The 25,566-nt window shown below is 45.0% G+C and overlaps 1 protein-coding gene across 3 annotated transcripts; it reads right to left on the reverse strand.

Annotated features, from left to right (window-relative positions):
• Window positions 1-677: 677 nt before the first annotated feature.
• Window positions 678-4,255, reverse strand: LOC123049502 (beta-glucosidase 12). Of its 3 annotated transcripts, none has more exons than XM_044472409.1 (12): window positions 3,977-4,255; window positions 3,718-3,790; window positions 3,463-3,538; window positions 3,271-3,348; window positions 3,043-3,130; window positions 2,561-2,816; window positions 2,380-2,495; window positions 2,084-2,298; window positions 1,547-1,578; window positions 1,347-1,449; window positions 1,160-1,271; window positions 678-1,080 (listed from the first exon to the last, which is right to left on the reverse strand). In XM_044472409.1, exons 2-12 carry the CDS (start codon window positions 3,787-3,789, stop codon window positions 912-914), a joined length of 1,317 nt encoding a protein of 438 aa, XP_044328344.1. In that variant the 5' UTR covers window position 3,790; window positions 3,977-4,255; the 3' UTR covers window positions 678-911. The 3 variants fall into 3 exon arrangements, with proteins under 3 accessions (XP_044328344.1, XP_044328345.1, XP_044328346.1); XM_044472410.1 differs by having other exon boundaries at window positions 3,718-3,776; window positions 3,977-4,254; XM_044472411.1 differs by having other exon boundaries at window positions 3,718-3,776; window positions 3,882-4,254.
• Between the last annotated feature and the right edge of the window lie 21,311 nt (window positions 4,256-25,566).

Raw genomic sequence — 25,566 nt, forward strand, 5'->3', positions numbered from 1 at the left:
TTCGAGGTCGCCTCCCGTCCGACGTGGAGGTCCTGAAACGCAATGGTCCCGGTGATGGACGTTGCCCGCTTTGCGGGCCTGAAGATTCACATGCGTGTCCGCGCAGTTCCTCTGGAGTTGTTTCCGCGAAATAGTGGATGGAAGCTAGGACCACAACAACTTCCCCGCTCTCTTCTCTAAACTCCAGGCGATCCCACCCTCGATTCGCCACATTAGGTGCCTGGCCATTGGGGTGCTTGCCTGGACGCTGTGGACCGTTAGGAATAAGCTTGTGATTCAGCGTATTCCCCTTCGTCGTGCTACTGACGCTTTGTTCAAATGGTCTAGTTACTTGCAGCTTTGGCGGCCGCTTAGCCGTCCCAGGGAGAGAGACGCCATCACCTCCACCATCACCCAGCTTCGTGCGATGGCTCTCCGGATGGCTCCACCGCTTCCCCACCACCACCGGAGCCGGATTAGATCGTCGTCACCTCGTCGCCACCGCCGCCGTCTTTGATGTGTTGTCTTGTCATGCTCCTTGTTGGGCTTGTTGTGCTGTGCCCACAGCTGAACTTGGGTCTGTGTGTTTATTTGTGTGTGTGTGTGTGTGTGTTGGACCGTGCTTGCGGTGGCGCTGTGTGTGTGGATTGTTCGGGTGATACCTTGGTACCTTGTGCTTGATGATTGCTTTATTTATAAAGCGGGGCGAAAGCCTTTTTTTTATAAAAAACAACAACATAAAAACAGCTGATACAGAACGTTTCTCTCTCAAAAAAAACTGATAGTGAAGGAACCATTGGGGTACAGTTTACAGAACAAAACACAGATAAACCTACGCAATCATCTACATTCTTCTTGCTGGTTGCTACTCCCTCTGATCCATATTATTTGTCGCTGCTTTAGCTTCAGGAGTACTAAGTAATTTTACGAGCTCATCTCTTGAGGAACCTCTTGAACCAGCCAGCAGAGCGCTTGGGGTACCGCTTCCGCCCATCATCATAGTCCACGAAGTGTAACCCGAAGCGCACCGTGTACCCAGTTGCCCACTCGAAGTTGTCCAGCAGCGACCATGCGAAGTACCCCTTCACGTTTGCCCCGTCCCTGACAAACGCAAGCAATTAATCCACTGTCAGATAAGTATAAGATTTGAAGGTTGTTGACAGAGTTGGAGTTGTCCGACCTGATCGCACTCAACAAGGCAACAAGGTGCATGTGGTGGTACTCTATCCTCGCATCGTCCTTCAGTGCTTCCGCGAGTGGTAGGCTCGTGTTGGTGGTGGTTTCACCGAGGCCTAGATCGCAGAGGCAAATAGTTCTGTAAGTTTAAGTTTCAGTATGTTTATTTCTATGAGAGGGAATATGCTCACCATTTTCGGTGATGTAGATGGTAGGATTGCCATACTTCTCCTTGACATAAAGCAACAGATCACGTAACCCTTGAGGGTAGACGTAGAGCCAAGGTAAACCAGTCTATATGCATGATATTTACGGAACCGAATGAGCATACATGAAAAATGTGGAAACAATTATGGAAGATTTGTTTCTATGTATGGAAGAGGCAAATTACCTCAGGACCTATGGGGGCACCATTTCGAAAACCTAACATAATTCGAAAAGTTAGTACATATAGTAGAGATGGTAAGCTGCAAATATTTGTACTTTGAAATCGCAAAAAAAAATACACTTAATATTTGATCCTAAAGGAAAATGACTGATCCAAGACTCAGGAGAATATCATACGGAAACCAATATTCAATGAAAACTTCGTGAAACCATATTTTATAGTTTCGAAAAAAATCTGAAAGTAATACGGGATGTTACGAGGGTGATGTTTTATCGCCACACCAAATTTCAAGTTGAAACACATTACGGGATGTGAGCTATGAAAAAGACAAAATCAGCGTTGAATCATCAACGCTGATTTTGTCTTTTTCATAGCTCACATCCCGTAATGTGTTTCAACTTGAAATTTGGTGTGGCAATAAAACATCATCCTCTTAACCTCCCGTATTTTTTTCAGATTTTTTTCAAACTTCAAAACATCTCTTCCTCATGGTTTTCACCGAATGTTGGTTTCCGTATGATATTTTACCCCAAGACTCACCGGTAAGATTAGCTCGGGCATCTGTATTGTAGCTCTTGAGGCCATTTGATGGTGGAAGGTTATCAGCATAGTTTGCAGTGTAGTAGTTGATACCAATGAAGTCGAATGCACCCTTGACCAATTTAGATTGTTGTTTGGTGAACCGCGGCAAGCGATCTCTGACCATTCTTCTCATGCTCAGTGGGTAGTCTCCTCTGGTTAGGGGGTCCATAAACCTGCAGGGCACTCCTGGCCAGTAAGATCATTTCCATCTAGACCATGACAATCAGAAAACGTGTGAATCACAGAGAACTTACCATCCAAACATGAAGTCTATAGCACGCTTTGCTGCATCACTGTCAGAGTCTGAATGGGAGAAGGGAACAAACCAGGCTGAGACTAAAGTTATCCCAATCTTCCCCTTTTGAACGACCTGCATTTGAATCAGTCATCAGATCGTTCATGCACAAATAATACTGAAGGGCTTTCGTTAATCACCTTATATTTCTTTCTGTATAATTTGACGGCCGCCGCATGGGCGAGTAGCTGATGGTGGGATACTGTGTAAGGCTCACTTGCTGAATCTCCAGCGCTGCATTTCCCCATCTCCCAGGGCGAGCACCTACCTGGCGCAAGCACGCCCATTGCATAGCCCGCAACGCTCACGGCCCAGGGCTCATTGAATGTGATCCAGTGCTTCACTCGGTCCCCGAACTCCCTGAAGCAGACTTCAGCGTAATCCTTATAGTCGTTTCTGCACCAGTGGCGGTACAATTAAATTATCTTTGCATACTATTGTGCGGTCGTACAAACAACATTAGAGAGAGGAAAAAAAAGAGAATAAACAGTATCGCTAGTTCGATGGCTCTGTTTTAATATGGCTAGTTCGACGGCTCTGTTGTAATATCATGGGTACAGGAAATAGCATTGATTTCAAGTTAGCTTTTACATTGATTTCACGATGCTTTTTTAGCACTTACATGATATTAGGGTTAAGAAACCCTCCGTATTTATCTTCTAATGCCTGAGGTGAATCCCAGTGAAAAAGGGTCACAAATGGTTGCACCCCTGCAAAAGTATAACCATTTCTGATCTTAAGAATCATCCGGTGAAATAGAGAACAAATAGTATGATGTTGTCTACAGCATTCAGGTTGACACCATTGGGTAATAAATCTTAAATAAATAATCAAGGCTAGATACATCTACCTCTGGATAATAGCTCATTAATCAAGTTGTTGTAGTACTCGACGCCTTCTCTGTTCACTCCACCTCTCAGAGTCCCATCTGGCATGCATTCATAAGGTCGATGTGAACATTTTCGAAACTTATATTTGAATGATATGCAGGATAAAAGAAGGGACAGAACATATGAGGACTGAAACATATATTTGGTCGTACCTGGAAGAATCCTTGTCCATGATATGGAGAACCTGTATGCATCCATTCCCATATCTTTCATGAGGCGCACATCTTCCTGCGGTATTTGCGAAGCTGATATCAATACTACGGAACTGTTTTTTCCTTTCTGAATTGGAATTAAAATTCATAACCTTTTCACAAGTGCTATCTTGATCTACATATTTGAGCATATAATTTATGAAATGCTGAAAATCCAGGATAGCTAAACTAAAATATCAGTAACTATGTCCTTACCTTGTAAAGATGGTATGAATCCACTGCAACATCCCCGTTGCTTCCGTCGACAATTTTGGCTGCAAAAATCATTCTGAATTTTATTGAAAAAGTCTCTTCTGCTCATTGATATTCTTGTTGTTGAAAGGTATATCGTGATTTAACTTCAGATTTGCATGCACTACCTCACCAATAATCACCCCCATTGACCCGATGGACAGAAATGCGTTTGCCGCAAAAAAAAGATCGATAAAAATGCTTAGTTGCCTTTGAAACTTACAATTATTGACATAAAAAGTGTGCTTATATATTCAGACTCGTTAGGCGACTTGGTTGGCGAACCCTAGCCGCCACTCTCCGAGCTCCTTCCTTCGTCTTGCTCCCTCACTGCCGCCGGTCAAAGCCCACTCGGTAGATGGTGACGGCGGGGTCTTCCTCCTCGTGCCCGGCCGCCTTGGGTAGGCCGATGCGGCCATGGCAGCGGTCCGAGTTGGTGGCGACGCAGTGAACTCGTCGTCGAAAGCGTGAGTGGTAGGGGTACGGGGGGGGGGGGGGGGGGGGGGGGGGGGTGGCGGCGCTGCCGTGGAAGGTGCTCCGAGCCGCCTCGAGGCTTCGGCTCGAGCCCGTTGTGGCCGCATGTACACCAACGGATCTGGCACCGCGGGTGGTCCTCGCGTTTGTTGGTCGCTTGACCTGGCGGGACCTACTTCCCTGACGGCTGGATTTTGTCCGAGCTCCGCGGCGGCCGGCGTGGGTTGTTCGATCTGGCCGGCGGTCAGTTCTCTGTCTGGATTCCATCATTAGGCCTGTTTTGTTTACTTCTTTTCTTGAGGGGTTTTTGTTTGGAAGAAAGTATATTTCCCCCCCCCCCCCCCTGAAATCTCTCCTGATGGACCAAATCCCCCCTGAACTCCGAAACCGGATAAATAACCCCCTGAACTTTGCAAAACCAGATAAATGTCACCCCAGAGTGGTTTTAAAAAGAATTGAAGGTGGTTTTCGTACTAAGGATGCTGACTAGGCTGTTAATGATGTTGACTCGGCAGCGGCAAGGAACGGTTTTGGTGAAATTTCTTCATTTTCAGCAACGTCTTTTTGTCTCCATTCGCCGGCCGCCGGCGTCAAATTCGTCACCACTGCAGCTTCCCCGGCCGCCCCGACTTCGCCTACGAGCTCCGGGTGAACGCGCGCACCTTTGCCCTGCTTTCTCGTCTGATTCCGTCACATGTAGCGTCGCCTCGCTCGAGCTCGAACTCGGCCGCCATGGCCATGGCCGAGATCGGCCGTCCATGCGCGCGCCGAGCCTGCAAGCGCCCTCGGCCACGGCCCCGCAACCTCTCTCACACGCTGGTCCTTCCATGGCCGGCCGCGCCTGGCAGCAAACACAGGTCTGGGCCTCTTCCTTTTGCAACCGTCCGTCACGCAGAAGCTCGTTGTTCTCGCCCCGCCTCCCCATCGCCTTTTCCATAGGATTTGGAAGAGCAGCCTCGACGCAGCAGCACGCGGGCGGACGTGCGAGAGCACCTCCGAGAGTCTCTCATCCCGGCGGCCATTACTGCTCCTTTTAGCTCCCTACCATTATTGAAGCACACAAACACTGAGATGCACATGCGCGCGGGGGAAACAAACCGTAGCTCACTGATTAGGAATGCAAGGAGGTGGCAACGCTGCTGGTCTGCTCATTGCATTGAAGGAGATGGTTCCGTCCATCGCACGACCACGCCCAGGCACTTGACCCGCACATGCGAGGCAGCACGCCCACCCCGGAAGGTAGCGCTCGCCGGAGCACGGCCGGCGCGGCGCCGGGGTCGGCCACAGGAGGGCATGCGCGTGAGCGAGACTGCGGGGCTGCGGCAGAGGGCGGTTAGGGGTGGGCGCGCGGGGCGGCTGGGCTGGCGCGTGCACGGCCGAGGTCGGCCATGGCCATGGTCGCTGAGCTCATGCTCGAGCGGGCGATGCTACCTTTGCCAACTCAGCGTGCCAAGTCAGAATGATTACAAGTAAAACCACCTTCAATCCGCTCCAAATCCACCCCGGGCGACATTTATTTGGTTTCGTAGAGTTCGGGGGGGGGGGGGATAATCCGGTTTTAGAGTTTAAGGGGATATTGATCCATTAGGGAAGATTTGAGGAGGAAAACTATACTTTCTTCTTTTGTTTGGGTGTTCGACCAAGGAGACCTGGACCCAAACCTGGGCATATTGCCGGCCTGGCCGGCACGACCTGGCTAGGCCTGTACCGTGCCGGCCCGAGGGCCTGACTTTGAGGAAAAAAATCCAAAAAAATGAAAAAGTTCATGAGTTTTGAAAAACATTCACAAAGTTTGAAGAAAATTTTATGAACTCGAAAAAGGTTCACACAAAATTGAAACAAACGTGAATTTTAGCAGAGTTTAATTTTTTTCTGCATTTGAGAAATGCTCACAGAAAAGTTCTTGATTTTGAGAAATCAATTGAAAAAATCTATGAATTTAGAAGTTCTCAAAATTTTAAAAAGATTCATGAATTTGAAAATAGTTTGTGATTTTAAAAATTGTAATATTTTTTATTAAAAAATAAAAAATAAAAAATAAATAGGAAAGAAAAAAAGAACAAAAAACCTGGTGAAAAAGACCCACCGAATACCCAACTTGGTAAATCGGTGGGAACCTTCCTTTCTAGAAGGTTCACAAAATCGGAGGGGGGAATGGGCCCGCAACCCACTTTAGACTAGTGAACCAGGGTATGTGTGTGTGTAATTTTACACTTTATTTGGCGCTTAAGGATTCGGGAAATGGCACGGCCCAACACTACATGGTTGTGGGCCAGCCCATGGTAAAAAATGCTAAAATATAACCCCCCCCCTTCCAAATGGCAAAACAACCTTAAAAGGCCAAAACAACCCAAAAAGGTAAGAAAGCACGTCCCTAAAAGGCCCCGCAATTAAAAGGTTCATGTCATGCCTGACCTTAAGGCTTAACCTTGAGGACCGGCCTTGTTCTGTGGCAGGCCGAAGGCCGGCCCAACCTATTTTATTGCGTGCCCGGGGGCCTACCTGCGCGGCATGGCCCATATGTGCAGGTTTGCCTGGACGCCACCAATTACTCTTATAAGACAAAAGTGAGAAAAAATGTGGCAAATGGTCACAATTTCGCTTCAACAAGGAGTGTAGGGGCGATGGACCTAGATGATAAGGGCCACATCTTGGAACGTGGTCATTGCTCTAATGATGGTCGATGGTCATGACATTATGGGTGGCTTGGTGTGCGTCATTAATTTAGCGCATACCCCCTCTGTCTAAATGATATATTCAGATTGCATCCCAAACTAGAATATGCAGCTGTCTTTGTTTCCAGCACACGATTTTGATCATTATTTTTGTGTAAATGTGTGAGCAAAAGATTATAGAATTATAATATTTAAAAAAATATACTAAATCTAATGACACTATTTTTACTTTACTATTCTAAATAATTTTATATATTAGGAGTCAATTTTAGAGTCCTTTTTTAAAACACAATACAAACGCATACCTCACATACAAGCACGCACGCTCACCCCTATGAACGCGTGTATGCACGTCCTAGCCATATGAGCATCTGTGAGAGAATGAGTTGGCATATCTTGAGATTGACAAAGTCGACACGGTTAAACTTGTTGTCGACAGGCATCATGCCATACCACTGAAATAATATCGTCGGAAAGCCTGGACTAAATCCAGAAAATTTCGAACGCCCAAGCCAAGTCTAGTATTTGAACCTGGATGGACAGGCTTGACCGCAAGGAACCTAACAAACCGAGTTATGCTCAGCTAGCAAATGTATAGAAGTTTGATGCGGTATTGTAGAATGTATTCACTTAATGGATAGATGTTCACATTAATTAGTACATATGTTCTTGACAAGGCTCCAAGTTACTAACATATTGCTCAATAAAAAGATAAAAGTTGCATCGCAAGAAAGAAAAGATACATGCTCCGTGTAGCAGTTGTATGCATTAGTAGTATATTCACATGCCTGGGTTCTGGTGAGTGAAGTTGTCCCAGATGCTTGGTCCCCTGCCCCCCTCCATTGCACCACCCTCATACTGCATGCATACGAATGTCCAACAAATTTGTAATAGATGCCAGCACCAAAAGTTTCATGATGTAGATATCGCTATTAGTTAATTATAAGAGGAGACCAGATCCAGAACTGAAGATTTCATAATGTAGATAGTCAACTGTCAGATATAGTTAACTGGCCGATCACTGCATGTGCATACTGTTAATTTTTGTTTGGATATGCTACCATTTACTGTTGTTTCTTTCCTTTTTTTTTAACTTGTTTGTTCATACTTTAATTTGTTATTGTTCTTCAGCGGGTAAAAAAAATCGCATGTGGAAGAGTGTCCCATGTGCATTTGCAACCAGATCGAGAGTAAAAAAAATAGCATATACTACTCCGTCCTATAATGTAGGACGTTTTTTGACACTGGACAGATGGAGTAGTAATTAATTGGCTAATCAGTTCGCGGATCAGATCAAAGATCAAATCATACATGTTGAGTTGAGTATAATTTCCGTCCCTCTTCTTCCTTACAAGCATTCATGATCTCGTTCTATTTGTTCTTACTCCTTCCATGAGTTGTTTTCTAGTTATATTTCTAACTACATTTACTTCTAATATTAAGCAGCAGCCGCTTGCATGCTTGCTACAGCCAGCTTCCGTACTTGTAGCAGCAACCAAAGTTGTTCTGAACTGAGAAAAGCGAACCAACAGACGAAAGAAGTTGAAACCTGATAGGACGAGGAGGCCGTTCCGAAGACGAAGCCCTTGGGGAAGCTCCCCCGGCTTATCAGCTGCCGTCCGACGCCATCGTAGGCGCCGGAAGCGACGGCTACAAGGAGAAATGAGAGGAGAAGACGACCAGGCATCGCCACCAACGCTCTTGCAGAGTATATGGGATAGTTGCAGAGGAGGATACTACCTGTATATATTGCAGTGCTTCTCACTGTGCGTCAAAGGGTTACTGTCAAAGGGCACTAGCCATAGGCCGGCTGGCCGGTAGAACAAGTTGTTAAATCATAATCTATTACGAGTATTGTCCATTGGAGACAACCATGTTGTACAAGAGTGTCAACAGTTCCTGAGTTCAAGCAAAGAAATCCTCTTTTTATCCAACACTTCTGCTTAATTTAACCATCTGACAGGGTAACCTCTCATGCACGTCAGCCCCAGATGCTTGGTCCCCTGCCTCCCTCCATTGCACCCCCCTCATACTGCATGCATGTGAATGTCCGGCAAATTTGTAATAAGATGATGGCAGAACCAAATAAATAAATAAATCATAATGTAGATATCATTTATGATTGTAAGGGGAGACCGTAGATAGTTAATTGGCTAATCACTTCTTGGTTCAGAACAAGGATCAACTCATATATGCTGAACTTGAGTATAGTTAATTTCTCCAACTTGGTACTAACATTCATGATTCCGGTCCATTTTTCTCACTCCGTCCATCAGTCCATGCATTTCCTAGAACCCACCTTGTTTTAACTTCTGATCATATTCATAAGACCCGCAAAAAAATTAAAAAATTCATAAGAGCCGGTGAATGAACATACTCCCTCCGTCCGCGAATAAGTGTACATTTACCTTTTGTCCTAAGTCAAAGTTATCAAAATTTGACCAACTTTATAGAAAAAAGTAGTGACATATATGACATCAAATTGGTATATTATAAAAGTACATTTTAAAACGGATCTAGTGATACTATTTTAGTGTCATAAATGATGCTACTTTTGCCTATAAAGTTGGTAAAAAATTCAAAACTTTGACTTAAAACAATAGCTAAAAGTACACTTATTCACGGACGGAGGGAGTATCACGAAGCATCAGCTTAATTATGCTACTCCCCGCAAAAAAAAGAAGAAGCTTAGTTATGCTACAGCTTTCACACTAACTAGCTGTGATGAACTAAGAAAGGAAACCGACAACGTCACAACCTACGTGATCCATGAAGGGAATCAATGAAAGGGAAAACGAGTGGAAACCTGATGGGACGAGGAGGCCGTTCCAAAGACGAAGCCCGGCTTATCGGTTGCCGGCCATAGAGACGCAGTCGTCGGCGCTGGAAGCGACAACAAGAAGTGGGAGGACAGCCGCCACCAATGCTCTTGCAGCCATATGGAGTAATGTCAGAGGCTATGTTACAGCGTCAAAGGCTTCCCTTGGCACCACCTATATAGGACTGTGTATGTACGGAAATCCCCTGCTGCTCATGAACTCATGTTCTCATGGATGAAGAATGGAATCAGTTTTTTTTAGCAAAAACAATCAAAAGAATTCAAACCGTTTTAAATACATTAACAAATTGTCTATGTGCCTGCAAAATTTCATGACTACATGACACCTGGAGCTCAGGACAGAAAAAATAAAATAACTGCTCCAAAATCGAAATTTTGAACCTTTCTCGAAGCTTCGTTTTTTGCTTTTTTTTAAGCTCTCCTGGTGTCATATCGGCCTGCAATTTTGCAGGCACATAGAAAACTTGTTCATCTTTCATATAAAATATATTTTAATTTTTGCCTTTTTTTTGCTAGTTCTTTCGAATTTACTTGTTCACCCATAGGAACAACACATCAAACTAGCAAACGTCACCAATGAAGAGAAATGTCGATCGGAAGGATCCAACTTGTAGACACACAAAAGCAGACGAGCAAAGACTAGATCCAAGCGGACCCGTGGAGACAAACACCCATGAAAACCCATGAGGTCCACCAGAGACACACCTCCACTGACGGCGCTAGTCGCACCATAGGCACGGAGGGTAGGCGAAAAGAACCTTATTCCATTTTCAGGGAGCCGTCGTCGACTCGCCTTTCTAAGTAGGACACAAATCCTAACCAAACTCAAAACAATACCTAAAAATGAAGCATGAGTCCTCCCGCTGGCAAGGCCCGGGATCCACCGTACCTCCATGACCCTAAGAGCCCAGGAGACGAGGCAGATAGGCGACAATGCCGACGGGAGGTATGCAATATTTCAAACTAAAGAAATACAGAATAAACACAAATAAACTTTTTTTCGGAACAACAAATAAACTTGTTACATAGATGTGAATCCCTGATGCATGCTCTCACGTCTGTTTAAGTGCACTTCGCATTAAGCGAGACATAGGGCTAGTTTAGTCGCATCCACGCCATCGCACGCCTGGCCTGGACGCTCCCTGAAGTCTGCCTAGTACTTGGTTTGTTTGTGTCGAGAAAGAGAGAGAGAGAGAGTGCATGCCTGGCCTAGCTGGCGGAGAGTTGTTGTTACTTTTTTTTTAAACGGAGGTAAAAGATTTGCCACGTCTATTAAATAAGAGAGGAACAAAGTTTAGAGTATTACAAAAAACCCGCATACACAGCTTGGCAATTACTCGTGCAAGAAAATAATCCCTGTCTTTTCGCACCGGCGGTGATCCAAAGCTTTAACTCCTCCAAGATGGTGCTAAGCAGGATAGGCGGCGGCGCGCTCTTGTGACGGAACACCCTGGCATTTCGCTCATTCCAAATGGTTTAGGAGACAAGCATAGTGAGGGAGGTCATAGCGCTCCAGTTAGGGATGTGATTGCCGGTTCTCTTGTCCCACCAATCGCGGATGGAGTCGCCAAGATGCCCATCGGTGGTGTCCATGTGAGCAAGGCCAAGCTTTTCAATGACAGACCTCCAAAGTCGGAGGGTGAAGCGGCACTTGAAGAAGAGATGTGCACCTGTTTCTTGCTCCCTTGAGAAGAAAGGACATAGCCCACAATTTGTCCAACCCCGACGCTCCAAGCGATCAACGGTCCAGATCCTATCTTGGATAGCCAACCAAGCAAAAAAATTACCTTGGGGGGAGCCCAAGGCTTCCGAACCATGCGGTCCATAGGGGAAAGAGTTAGCCCCAGGAACTGGGCCTTATATGTGGTGGCTGCCGTGTAGATCTCGTCATTCGAGTGCTTCCAAATAATATCATCCTCAAGTTGCTCATCAAGATGAACCTTGTTGACAAGCATCCAAAGAGTGAAAAATTCTTGAATGTGTTCATCGGAGAGAACAGTGTTGTAGCTGATTTTGAAGATCCAAGCATTGCCCTTCAGAGCCTCCCTCACCTTCCAGTTCTTTCTTCTCGAGGCCTCATAGATCAGCGGTGCCAAGTCCTTGGGTTTCCGCCCGAGCAGCCAAGGAGAGTCTCAAAAAGGTGTTCTGGAGCCGTCCCTCACGGTGATGGTAGTGGATTCATAGAAGAAGTTGAGGTCATCCTTCGTGCAAAGATTGCCGAAACCCACTCATAATCTGCGGGGTTCCTTCCACTCATACCAAGGCCATCTAAGCCTTAGAGCACGTGCGAATTTACCGGTATTAAGCACCCCAAGGCCACCATACTCCTTCGGCTACAGACCGTGTCCCAATTGACCTTGCATTTGCCACCCGTCGTCTTGTCCGCACCAGACCATAGAAAAGCTCTTTAAATCTTGTTTAGGTTATGAAGAGTGCTTGGGGGTACGATGAGGGGTGTGATGGAGTACACCGCTTGGGAACATATAGGGTGTGTTTGGTTCGGAAACGAAGTGGAACGGAATGGCATGGTTCCATTCCACCGGGACGGGTCGGTTTCGTCTTCATGTTTGGTAGGAGCGATAGCGAGGAATGGAATGATTACATTTCTGTGTTTGGTTTGAGTGATGGAATGGAATGGAATAAAATTGTTCGTCTCATTTGATTACACCGATTCATAATTAGATTTTGATAGAAAACTAAACTGAACTATACTAAACACTTGATTAAACTGAACGGTGCATTAGACGCTGCAATGCAGAACAAATCAAAAGTTCAGGTAGCCACAACTGCCTTTCGCTGCCCTGCCGGCCACTAGCCCGCACGCCACCACTGCACCAAGAGAGATGAGGGAAACTAGAAGAACGACGTGCGCGAACTCGCGGCCACCGAAGATGGGCACCTCAGGTGCGCCCGGCCTCCATGACCGGCTGAAGAAGACGACTGAGAGGGCTGCCCGGCCTCCCTGCTCGGCTGAAGAAAATGAGTAAGAGGGCCGCGAGCGCGACAGCGAGAAGCGCCAGCGCGAGGATGCGGTGGTGGCGAGTCATGACGCGCGCGGTGGGGCTGCTGGTGGCGGCACGCGCAAGATTGGGGAGGGGGTGGTGGCGCCGGAGAGGGGGAGAAGCCGTAGTGGCTGGCGGCATCGCAGATCAGATGGGGAGAGAGACTAGGGGGTGGCGGCGCACCGAGCCGGAGAGAGACGAGGAAGAGGATAGACAGTTGGGGTTGAGGCGTTCCGCGTGGTCCACTCGTTTTCGAGGAACTGCCCGGTTCGGGATAATGAGTGAATATGCCGTTCCTAGAATGGGTGGTTCCAGTTCCTATGGTAAGCCAAACGCGAGAACGGTCACTTGGGATGGGTCTGACCCATTATGTTCCATGCCATTACAGAAAGCAAACACACCCATAACCGACTTGACCAGGGCCATGCGGCCAATGATTGTGATGTCCTGCCCCTCCCAAGTAACTAGCTTGCCGGCCGCCTTATCCTCAAGATATTGGAAATCCACCTTCTTAAGCTACCAAATCGAGAGAGGTAGGCCCAAGTATCTCACTGGGAAGGACGCCCAAGCCGCCGACATGCTCCCGAGAATGTGACCAAGGTTGAGGTGGTTGCATCTGATTGGCACGGCCGAGCTCTTCTGAAAATTGGTATTGAGGCCCGTAACCTCGCCAATCCCACTCAAGATCGAAGCAAGGTTATCAATGTTCTGCTTGACAGGAGCGACAAAGACCGCAACATCATCCGCATAGAGAGAGGTACACACTGTGCCCCCCTGACCACGAATCCGATGGAGAAGGCCTTTTCGCGTTGCCAAATCAAGGATCTTGTGCAGGGGGTCGATCCCAATGACAAAGAGGAGGGGGGCATGGAGTCTCCCTGCCGAAATCCACGGCCGTGCATGATCGGAGGGCCTGGCAACCCATTGAGGAGGATGCGAGATGAAGATGTTGAAAGAAGAGCGGTGATCCAATCCCGCAATTTGGGCGAGAACCCCATACGTTGCAGAAGATCCATAATGTAACTCCACTTGACCGAATCAAACGCCTTCTTGATGTCCAATTTGAAGAGCAGGGCGGGTGTTTTACACTTGTGTAGTCTCCTTGCGAAGTTTCGAACATACATGAAGTTGTCGTGAATGCTACGCCTCTTGATGAATGCACTTTAAGCGTTGGACATTAGGCCATCCATGAGGGGAGTAAGATGGAGCGAGAGGACCTTGGGGATGGCGTGGATGAGGGTAATGGGCCTGTAGTCAGAGATGCCCTCCGCACCCTCCTTTTTGGGTACGAGAACAACATTGGCGGAGTTAAGCCATTGGAGGTTGGAAGTGTGGAGGTTGCCAAAACGTTCGATGACCCTCATGACCGCTTTCTTGATGTGAAGGAAATATGCCCTAGAGGCAATAATAAAGTTGTTATTTATATTTCCTTATATCATGATAAATGTTTATTATTCATGCTAGAATTGTATTAACCGGAAACTTAGTACATGTGTGAATACATAAACAAACAGAGTGTCACTAGTATGCCTCTACTTGACTAGCTCGTTAATCAAAGATGGTTATGTTTCCTAGACATGGACAAAGAGTTGTCATTTGATGAACGGGATCACATCATTAGAGAATGATGTGATTGACTTGACCCATCCGTTAGCTTAGCACTATGATCGTTTAGTTTATTGCTATGCTTTCTTCGTAACTTATACATGTTCCTATGACTATGAGATTATGCAACTCCCGAATACTGGAGGAACACTTAGTGTGCTATCAAACGTCACAACGTAACCGAGTGACTATAAAGATGATCTACATGTGTCTCCGATGGTGTTTGTTGAGTTGGCATTGATCGAGATTAGGATTTTTCACTTCGATTGTCGGAGAGGTATCTCTGGGCCCTCTCGGTAATGCACATCACTATAAGCCTTGCAAGTAATGTGACTAATGAGTTAGTTGCGGGATGATGCATTATAGAACAAGTAAAGAGACTTGCTAGTAACGAGATCGAACTAGGTATTGAGATACCGACGATCGAATCTCGGGCAAGTAACATACCGATGACAAAGGGAACAACGTATGTTGTTATGCGGTTTGACCGATAAAGATCTTCGTAGAATATGTAGGAACCAATATGAGCATCCAGGTTCCGCTATTGGTTATTGACTGGAGATGAGTCTCGGTCATGTCTACATAGTTCTCGAACCCGTAGGGTCCGCACGCTTAACGTTCGGTGACGATCGGTATTATGAGTTTATGTGTTTTGATGTACCAAAGGTAGTTCGGAGTCCCGGATATGATCACGGACATGATGAGGAGTCTCGAAATGGTCGAGACATAAATATCGATATATTGGAAGGCTATGTTTGGACATCGGAAGGGTTCCGAATGAGTTCGGGCATTTATTGGAGTACCCGGGGGGGGGGGTTACCGGAACCCCCCGGGGAGTCAATGGGCCTTATTGGGCCTTAGTGGGAGAGAGGAGGAGGCGGCCAAGGTGGAGGGCGCGCCCCCCCCAAGCCCAATCTGAATTGGGTGGGGGGCGGCCCCCCTTTCCTTCCCTCTATCTCCCCCTTCCTTTCTCTCCTACCCCAACTAGGGAAGAGGGAATCCTACTCCCACCGGGAGTAGGACTTCCCCCTTGGGCGCGCAATGAGAGGGTCGGCCCTTCCCCTCCTCCAGTCCTTTATATACGGGGGAGGGGGGCACCCCATAGACACACAAGTTGATTGTTTAGCCGTGTGCGGTGCCCCCCTCCACAGATTTCCACCTGGGGCATATTGTTGCAGTGCTTAGGCGAAGCCCTGCGCCGGTATCTTCATCATCACCGTCATCACGCCATCGTGCTGATGAAACTCTCCCTCGACCTCAGCTGGATCTAGAGTTCGTGGGACGTCACCGAGCTGAACGTGTGCAGATCGCGGAGGTGCCGTACCTTCGGTGCTAGGATCGGTCGGATCGTGAAGACGTATGACTACATCAACTGCGTTGTCATAACGCTTCTGCTTTCAGTCTACGAGGGTACGTGGACAACACTCTCCCCTCTCGTTGCTATGCATCACCTAGATGGATCTTGCGTGTGTGTAGGAATTTTTTTGAAATTACTGCGTTACCCAACAGTGGCATCCGAGCCAGGTCTATGCGTAGATGTTATATGCACGAGTAGAACACAAAGAGTTGTGGGCGATAATAGTCATACTGCTTACCAGCATGTCATACTTTGATTCGGCGGTATTGTTGGATGAAGCGGCTTAGACCGACATTACGCGTACGCTTACGCGAGACTGGTTGTACCGACGTGCTTCGCACACAGGTGGCTAGTGGGTGTCTGTTTCTCCAACTTTAGTCGAATCGAGTGTGACTACGCCCGGTCCTTGTTGAAGGTTAAAACAGAAAACTTGACGAAAAATCGTTGTGGTTTTGATGCGTAGGTAATAACGGTTCTTGCTAAGCCCGTAGCAGCCACGTAAAACTTGCAACAACAAAGTAGAGGACGTCTAACTTGTTTTTGCAGGGCATGTTGTGATGTGATATGGTCAAGACGTGATTATATAAATTGTTGTATGAGATGATCATGTTTTGTAACAAAGTTATCGGCAACTGGCAGGAGCCATATGGTTGTCGCTTTATTGTATGAAATGCAATCGCCATGTAATTGCTTTACTTTATCACTAAGCGGTAGCGATAGTCGTAGAAGCAATAGTTGGTGAGACGACAAAGATGCTTCGATGGAGATCAAGGTGTCAAGCCGGTGACGATGGTGATCATGACGGTGCTTTGGAGATGGAGATCAAAGGCACAAGATGATGATGGCCATATCATATCACTTATATTGATTGCATGTGATGTTTATCCTTATGCATCTTATTTTGCTTAGTACGGCGGTAGCATTATAAGATGATCTCTCACTAAATTTCAAGGTATAAGTGTTCTCCCTGAGTATGCACCGTTGCTACAGTTCGTCGTGCCGAGACACTACGTGATGATCGGGTGTGATAAGCTCTACGTTCACATACAACGGGTGCAAGCCAGTTTTACACACGTAGAATACTCGGGTTAAATTTGACGAGCCTAGCATATGCAGATATGTCCTCGGAACACTAAGACCGAAAGGTCGAGTGTGAATCATATAGTAGATATGATCAACATAGTGATGTTCACCATTGAAAACTATTCCATCTCACATGATGATCAGACATGGTTTAGTTGATATGGATCACGTGATCACTTAGATGATTAGAGGGATGTCTATCTAAGTGGGAGTTCTTAAGTAATATGATTAATTGAACTTTAATTTATCATGAACTTAGTCCTGACAGTATTTGCATAACGATGTTGTAGATCAATAGCTCGCGATGTAGCTCCCCGTTTACTTTTGATATGTTCCTAGAGAAAAACTATGTTGAAAGATGATAGTAGCAATGATGCGGACTAGGTCCGTGATCTGAGGATTATCCTCATTGCTGCACAGAAGAATTATGTCCTTGATGCACCGCTAGGTGACAGACCTATTGCAGGAGCAGATGCACATGTTATGAACGTTTGACAAAGCTCGGTATGATGACTACTTAATAGTTTAGTGCACCATGCTTTACGGCTTAGAACCGGTGATACATCCATTTTGCATCATGCTTTTATATCGATATTTATTGCATTATGGGCTGTTATTACACATTATGTCACAATACTTATGCCAATTCTCTCTTATTTTACAAGGTTTACACGAAGAGGGAGAATGCCGGCAGCTGGAATTCTGGGATGGAAAAGGAGCAAATATTAGAGACCTATTCAGCACAACTCCAAAAGTCCTGAAACTTCACGGAAGTCAGTTTTAGAATATATAAAAAATATTGGGCAAAGAAAGCACCAGAGGGGGGCCACCCACCGTCCACGAGGGTGGGGGGCGCGCCCTACCCCCCTGGGCGCGGCCCCCTGCCTCATGGGCCCCCTGGCAGGCCTCCGGTGCCCATCTTTGTCTATATGAAGTCTTTCGTGCTGGAAAAAAAATCAGAAAGAAGCTTTCGGGACGAAGCGCCGCCGTCTCGAGGCGGAACGTGGCGAAACCAATCTAGGGCTCCAGCGGAGCTGTTCTGCCGGGGAAACATCCCTCCGGGAGGGGGAAATCATAACCATCGTCATCACCATCGATCCTCTCATCGGGAGGGGGTCAATCTCCATCAACATCTTTACCAGCACCATCTCCTCTCAAACCCTAGTTCATCTCTTGTATCCAATCTTTGTCCCAAAACCTCAGATTGGTACCTGTGGGTTGCTAGTAGTGTTGATTACTCCTTGTAGTTGATGCTAGTTGGTTTATTTGGTGGAAGATAATATGTTCAGATCCTTTATGTATATTAATACCCCTCTGATTATGAACATGAATATGATTTGTGAGTAGTTACGTGGATTGACAAATCTTACCAAACTCTTTGTACGTGGTTGCACACGGGTCATCCAAAACATCCGTTTGCGTTGAAGGGATGCACAAATCCTGCGCTGCTCTCACTTTGCATACGGGTGTTCTATCTAAAATGTTTGCGATCAAGAGCTGCACAAATCCTGCTCGGCACATTATCTCTTGGCTTCCTGGGGAAGCTGTCGGTTTGCATACGGGTGTTCTAACTAAAACGTTTGCGATGAGTATTTTATATTTAAAAAGCGAATTAAACTGTGGCTTGGGCGCCATTAATGAAGAGGATGCGAGCAAGGCGGGCGGCCATGGAAGTTAAAGCGCTCGCTTCCCAGTGAGCCTGCACAGCGTATAGCTCGCACGCCTCCCGCTGAGCCTGCGCAATCAAGGACAGCTTGCAAGCCCCTCTGTCAGCCTGCGCACCGGACGGCGCTCGCACGCCTCCCGTTCAGTCAAGGTCAAGCAGCTGTCTGCACGACACCTCCTACAGCCATTAAAACCAAGACACGTGGCGTCACGTGAATAGCTAACATAATTTTGGATTTACTAGAATTTAAAAACAAGGCATGCATCTCAATGTTTTGCCGGCAATCAACGTGCCCTGGTGTTTGAAATTAATTCCCATTTCTTGCATGGGACCTAAGCATGCACCCAAGGACACATATTTGATCTTTCAACCAATTTATATGCACTGGAGCATGTGCATGTAGTTCAAATTAGAATTATGCACATAAATGCATTGAAAACTTAGTTAATGCATAAAAATGTCCAAAGAACCCTGAAAAATCACAAAAATTCACACAACACACCTGTTGTTTTATGTTGACACGAGAAAAAAAATTGAAAGCAATAAGAGGCAATGGATATCGTTTCGTCCCCAAAGGTGGGACGTTTCCCTACCGAAAACCATCATTGCTTGTTGTGAGAAGCTCCGGTTTGTGAGAAGCATATACCCAAACCTGCCCCACATGGGACAAAATTTGTACCACGGCATGTTGATGCCGCTCCCTGATAGCATGCCAAGTTTCATGAATTTCAGACGAGTTTCGGATTTACTAGAATTTAAAAACTAGGCATCTCAATGTTTTGCCGGCAATCAACGGTGCCCCGGTGTTTGAAATTCATTCCCATTTCTTGCATGGGACCTTAGCACGCACCCAAGGACACAGATTTGATTTTTCAACCAATTTATATGCACTGGAGCATGTGCATGTAGTTCAAATTTTAATTATGCACATAAATGCATTGAAAACTCAGTTAATGCATAAAAATGTCCAAACGAACCCCGAAAAATCACAAAAAATCACACAACACTCCTGTTGTTGTATGTTGACACGAGAAAAAAATTTGAAAGCAATAAGAGGCAATGGATACCGTTTCGTCCCCAAAGGTGGGACGTTTCCCTACTGAAAACCATCATGCTTGTTGTGAGAAGCTCCGATTTGTGAGAAGCATATACCCAAACCTGCCCCAAATGGGACAAAATTTGTACCACAACATGTTGATGCCGCTCCATGATAGCATGCCAAGTTTCATGAATTTCAGACGAGTTTTGGATTTACTAGAATTTAAAAACCAGGCATCTCAATGTTTTGCCGGCAATCAACGGTGCCCCGGTGTTTGAAATTCATTCCCATTTCTTGCATGGGACCTAAGCATGCACCCAAGGACACAGATTTGATTTTTCAACCAATTTATATGCACTGGAGCATGTGCATGTAGTTCAAATTTGAATTATGCACATAAAATGCACTGAAAACTCAATTAATGCATAAAAATGTCCAAACGAACCCCGAAAAATCAAAAAAATTCACACAACACTCCTATTGTTCTATGTTGACACGAGAATTTTTTTTATAGCAATAAGAGGCAATTGATATCGTTAAATCCCCAAAGGTGGGACGCTCCCTACCGAAAACCATCATGCTTGTTGTGAGAAGCTCCGGTTTGTGAGAAGCATATACCCAATCCTACCCCAAATGGGACAAAATTTCTACCATGACATGTTGATGCCGCTCCATGGTAGCATGCCAAGTTTCATGAATTTCAGACGAGTTTTGGATTTACTAGAATTTAAAACCAGGCATCTCAATGTTTTGCCGGCAATCGTGCCTCGGTGTTTGAAATTCATTCCCATTTCTTGCATGGGACCTAAGAATGCACCCAAGGACACAGATTTGATTTCTCAACCAATTTATATGCACTGGAGCATGTGCATGTAGTTAAAATTTGAATTATGCACATAAAATGCATTGAAAACTCAGTTAATGCATAAAAATGTCCAAACGAACCCTGAAAAATCACAAAAATTCACACAACACTCCTGTTGTTCCATGTTGACACGAGAAATTTTTTGAAAGCAATAAGAGGCAATGGATATCGTTTCGTCCCCAAAGGTGGGACGTTCCCTACCGAAAACCATCATGCTTGTTGGAAGAAGCTCCAGTTTGTGAGAAGCATATACCCAAACCTGCCCCAAATTGGACAAAATTTGTACCATCGCATGTTGATGCCGCTCCATGATAGCATGCCAAGTTTCATGAATTTCAGACGAGTTTTGGATTTACTAGAATTGAAAAACTAGGCATCTCAATGTTTTGCCGGCAATCAACGGTGCCCCGGTGTTTGAAATTCATTCCCATTTCTTGCATGGGACCTAAGCATGCACCCAATGACACAGATTTGATTTTTCAACCAATTTGTATGCACTGGAGCATCTGCATGTAGTTCAAATCTGAATTATGCACATAAAATGCATTGAAAACTCAGTTAATGCATAAAAATGTCCAAACGAACCCCAAAAATCACAAAAATTCACAAAACACTCCTATTTTTCTATGTTGACACATGATTTTTTTTAAGCAATAGGAGGCAATGGATATTGTTTCGTCCCCAAAGGTGGGACGTTCCCTACCGAAAGCCGTCATGCTTGTTGTGAGAAGCTCCGGTTTGTGAGAAGCATATACTCAAACCTGCCCCAAATGGGACAAAATTTGTACCACGGCATATTGATGCCGCTCCATGATAGCATGCCAAGTTTCATGAATTTCAGACGAGTTTTGGATTTACTAGAATTTAAAAACCAGGCATCTCAATGTTTTGCCGACAATCAACGGTGCCCCGGTGTTTGAAATTCATTCCCATTTCTTGCATGGGACCTAGGCATGCACCCAAGGACACATATTTGATTTTTCAACCAATTTATATGCATTAGAGCATGTGCATGTAGGTCAAATTTGAAGTATGCACATAAAATGCATTGAAAACTCAGTTAATGCATAAAAAATGTCCAGACGAACCCTGAAAAATCACAAAAATTCACACAACACTCCTGTTGTTCCATGTTGACACGAGAAAAAAATTTGAAAGCAATAAGAGGCAATGGATATCGTTTCGTCCCCAAAGGTGGGACGTTCCCTACCGAAAACCATCATGCTTGTTGTGAGAAGCTCCGGTTTGTGAGAAGCATATACCCAAACCTGCCCCAAATGGGACAAAATTTGTACCATCGCATGTTGATGCCGCTCCATGATAGCATGCCAAGTTTCATGAATTTCAGATGAGTTTTGGATTTTCTAGAATTTAAAAACTAGGCATCTCAATGTTTTGCCGGCAATCAACGGTGCCCCGGTGTTTGAAATTTATTCCCATTTCTTGCATGGGACCTAAGCATGCACCCAAGGACACAGATTTGATTTTTCAACCAATTTATATGCACTTGAGAATGAGCATGTAGTTCAAATCTGAATTATGCACATAAAATGCATTGAAAACTCAGTTAATGCATCAAAATGTCCAAACGAACCCCGAAAAATCACAAAAATTCACAAAACACTCCTATTGTTCTATGTTGACACAAGATTTTTTTTTGAAGCAATAGGAGGCAATGGATATCGTTTCGTCCCAAAAGGTGGGACGTTCCCTACCGAAAACTGTCATGCTTGTTGTGAGAAGCTCCGGTTTGTGAGAAGCATATACTCAAACCTGCCCCAAATGGGACAAAATTTGTACCACAGCATATTGATGCCGCTCCATGATAGCATGCCAAGTTTCATGAATTTCAGACGAGTTTTGGATTTACTAGAATTTAAAAACCAGGCATCTCAATGTTTTGCCGACAATCAACGGTGCCCCGGTGTTTGAAATTCATTACCATTTCTTGCATGGGACCTAAGCATGCACCCAAGGACACGTATTTGATTTTTCAACCAATTTATATGCACTAGAGCATGTGCATGTAGGTCAAATTTGAATTACGCACATAAAATGCATTGAAAACTCAGTTAATGCATAAAAATGTCCAAACGAACCCGGAAAAATCACAAAAATTCACACAACACTCCTGTTGTACCATGTTGACACGAGAAAAAAATTTGAAAGCAATAAGAGGCAATGGATATCGTTTCGTCCCCAAAGGTGGGACGTTCCCTACCGAAAACCATCATGCTTATTGTGAGAAGCATATACCCAAACTTGCCCCAAATGGGACAAAATTTGTACCATCGCATGTTGATGCCGCTCCATGATAGCATGCCAAGTTTCATGAATTTCAGACGAGTTTTGGATTTACTAGAATTTAAAAACTAGGCATCTCAATGTTTTGCCGGCAATCAACGGTGCCCCGGTGTTTGAAATTCATTCCCATTTCTTGCATGGGACCTAAGCATGCACCCAAGGACACAGATTTGATTTTTCAACCAATTTATATGCACTGGAGCATGTGCATGTAGTTCAAATCTGAATTATGCACATAAAATGCATTGAAAACTCAGTTAATGCATAAAAAATGTCCAGACGAACCCTGAAAAATCACAAAAATTCACACAACACTCCTGTTGTTCCATGTTGACACGAGAAAAAAATTTGAAAGCAATAAGAGGCAATGGATATCGTTTCGTCCCCAAAGGTGGGACGTTCCCTACCGAAAACCGTCATGCTTGTTGTGAGAAGCTCCGGTTTGTGAGAAGCATATACTCAAACCTGCCCCAAATGGGACAAAATTTGTACCACAACATATTGATGCCGCTCCATAATAGCATGCCAAGTTTCATGAATTTCGGACGAGTTTTGGATTTACTAGAATTTAAAAACCAGGCATCTCAATGTTTTGCCGACAATCAACGGTGCCCCGGTGTTTGAAATTCATTCCCATTTCTTGCATGGGACGTAAGCATGCACCCAAGGACACATATTTGATTTTTCAACCAATTTATATGCACTACAGCATGTGCATGTAGGTCAAATTTGAATTATGCACATAAAATGCATTGAAAACTCAGTTAATGCATAAAAATGTCTAAACGAACCCCGAAAAATCACAAAAATTCACACAACACTCCTGTTGTTCCATGTTGACATGAGAAAAAAAATTGAAAACAATTAGAGGCAATGGTTATCGTTTCGTCCCCAAAGGTGGGACGTTCCCTACCGAAAACCATCATGCTTGTTGTGAGAAGCTCCGGTTTGTGAGAAGCATATACCCAAACCTGCCCCAAATGGGACAAAATTAGTACCACAGCATGTTGATGCCGCTCCATGATAGCATGCCAAGTTTCATGAATTTCAGACGAGTTTTGGATTTACTAGAATTTAAAAACCAGGCATCTCAATGTTTTGCCGACAATCAACGGTGCCCCGGTGTTTGAAATTCATTCCCATTTCTTGCATGGGACCTAAGCATGCACCCAAGGACACAGATTTGATTTTTCAACCAATTTATATGCACTAAAGCATGTACATGTAGTTTAAATTTGAACTATGCACATAAAATGCATTGAAAACTCAGTTAATGCATAAATATGTCCAAACGAACCCCAAAATATCACAAAAATTCACACAACACTCCTGTTGTTCTATGTTGACACGAGAATATTTTTTGAAAGCAATAAGAGGCAATGGATATCATTTCGTCCCCAAAGGTGGGACGTTCCCTACCAAAAACCATCATGCTTGTTGTGAGAACCTTCGGTTTGTGAGAAGCATATTCCCAAACCTGCCCCAAATGGGACAAAATTTGTACCATGACATGTTGATGCCGCTCCATGATAGCATGCCAAGTTTCATGAATTTCAGATGAGTTTTGAATTTACTAGAATTTAAAAACAAGGCATCTTAATGTTTTGCCGGCAATCAACGGTGCCCTGGTGTTTGAAATTCATTCCCATTTCTTGCATGGGACCTAAGCATGCACCCAAGGAGACAGATTTGATTTTTCAACCAATTTATATGCACTGGAGCATGTGCATGTAGTTCAAATTTGAATTATGCACATAAAATGCATTGAAAACTTAGTTAATGCATAAAAATGTCCAAACGAACCCCGAAAAATCACAAAAATTCACGCAACACTCCTGTTGTTCTATGTTGACACGAGAAAAAAGTTTGCAAGCAATAAGAGGCAATGGATATCGTTTCGTCCCCAAAGGTGGGATGTTCCCTACCGAAAACCATCATGCTTGTTGTGAGAAGCTCCGGTTTGTGAGAAGAATATACCCAAACCAGCCCCAAATGGGACAAAATTTACCACGGCATGTTGATGCCACTCCATGATAGCATGCCAAGTTTCATGAATTTCAGATGAGTTTTGGATTTACTAGAATTTAAAAACCAGGCATCTCAATGTTTTGCAGGCAATCAACGGCGCCCTGGTGTTTGAAATTTATTCCCATTTCTTGCATGGGACCTAAGCATGCACCCAAGGACACGGATATGATTTTTCAACCAATTTATATGCACTGGAGCATGTGCGTGTAGTTCAAATTTGAATTGTTCACCTGGAATGGCTAGAAAACCAATTTAATGTGTAAAATGTTCAGACGAACCCTAAATAATTCTAATTCTTTTACGACACACATATAGTTGCATGTTCACTCCAGATAAAAGGTCTAGCAATTCAAACATCGTCCATTGCCGCTGCGACCCCATTATGTAATTCAAATCAAGATGAAAAATCAAGTAGATTGCACATAATTTATTATCACCAACCGTGTGAGATGTAGTACAAAATATCTTGGAGGACCGTCGGTATATAGTACGCCTATGGCTTAGGCGAGAAGGTGCGTCAGCTACAGTCCACAGCCGGCGTCTCAAGCACACTAGCTCGCTCCCCAAATATCATTTCACTGTTCAATCGTTGCCGATGAAAGATGGGCACGTGGATCCGCGTCATGAGGGCAACTTCGGTGGCCCACTATGGCGAGAGCGCGGCTGCAGCCGCCATGCGCGTGCTAACAAGGTGCATGAGCGCGACCGCAGTTTGCGACTGGGCGGCAAAGGCAGCCCAAACGACCGCTGTTGCTTCTCAGTTGGCGGCAGCAACATCTGCCTAGGGGATAGCAACTGGCGAGAGCGGCACAACAGCTGTCCGTTCCACAGCGGCGGCCTTAGCCCTGATGGAGCCCACCCACGACCATGTCGAGG

The sequence above is a fragment of the Triticum aestivum genome, chromosome 2D (assembly GCF_018294505.1).
Source record: "Triticum aestivum cultivar Chinese Spring chromosome 2D, IWGSC CS RefSeq v2.1, whole genome shotgun sequence".
NCBI lineage: Eukaryota > Viridiplantae > Streptophyta > Magnoliopsida > Poales > Poaceae > Triticum > Triticum aestivum.

Bases quoted from the DNA above. Each gene is read 5' to 3' on its own strand.
- LOC123049502 (XM_044472409.1), bottom strand. From the start codon at position 3,789: ATGATTTTTGCAGCCAAAATTGTCGACGGAAGCAACGGGGATGTTGCA. The intron at 3,349-3,462 runs GTACGACCAAAT...AATGCATGCCAG, and splicing joins ATGGACAAGGATTCTTCCAG to ATGGGACTCTGAGAGGTGGA. The intron at 2,817-3,042 runs GTAAGTGCTAAA...CCACTGGTGCAG, and splicing joins TTTCTTAACCCTAATATCAT to AAACGACTATAAGGATTACG.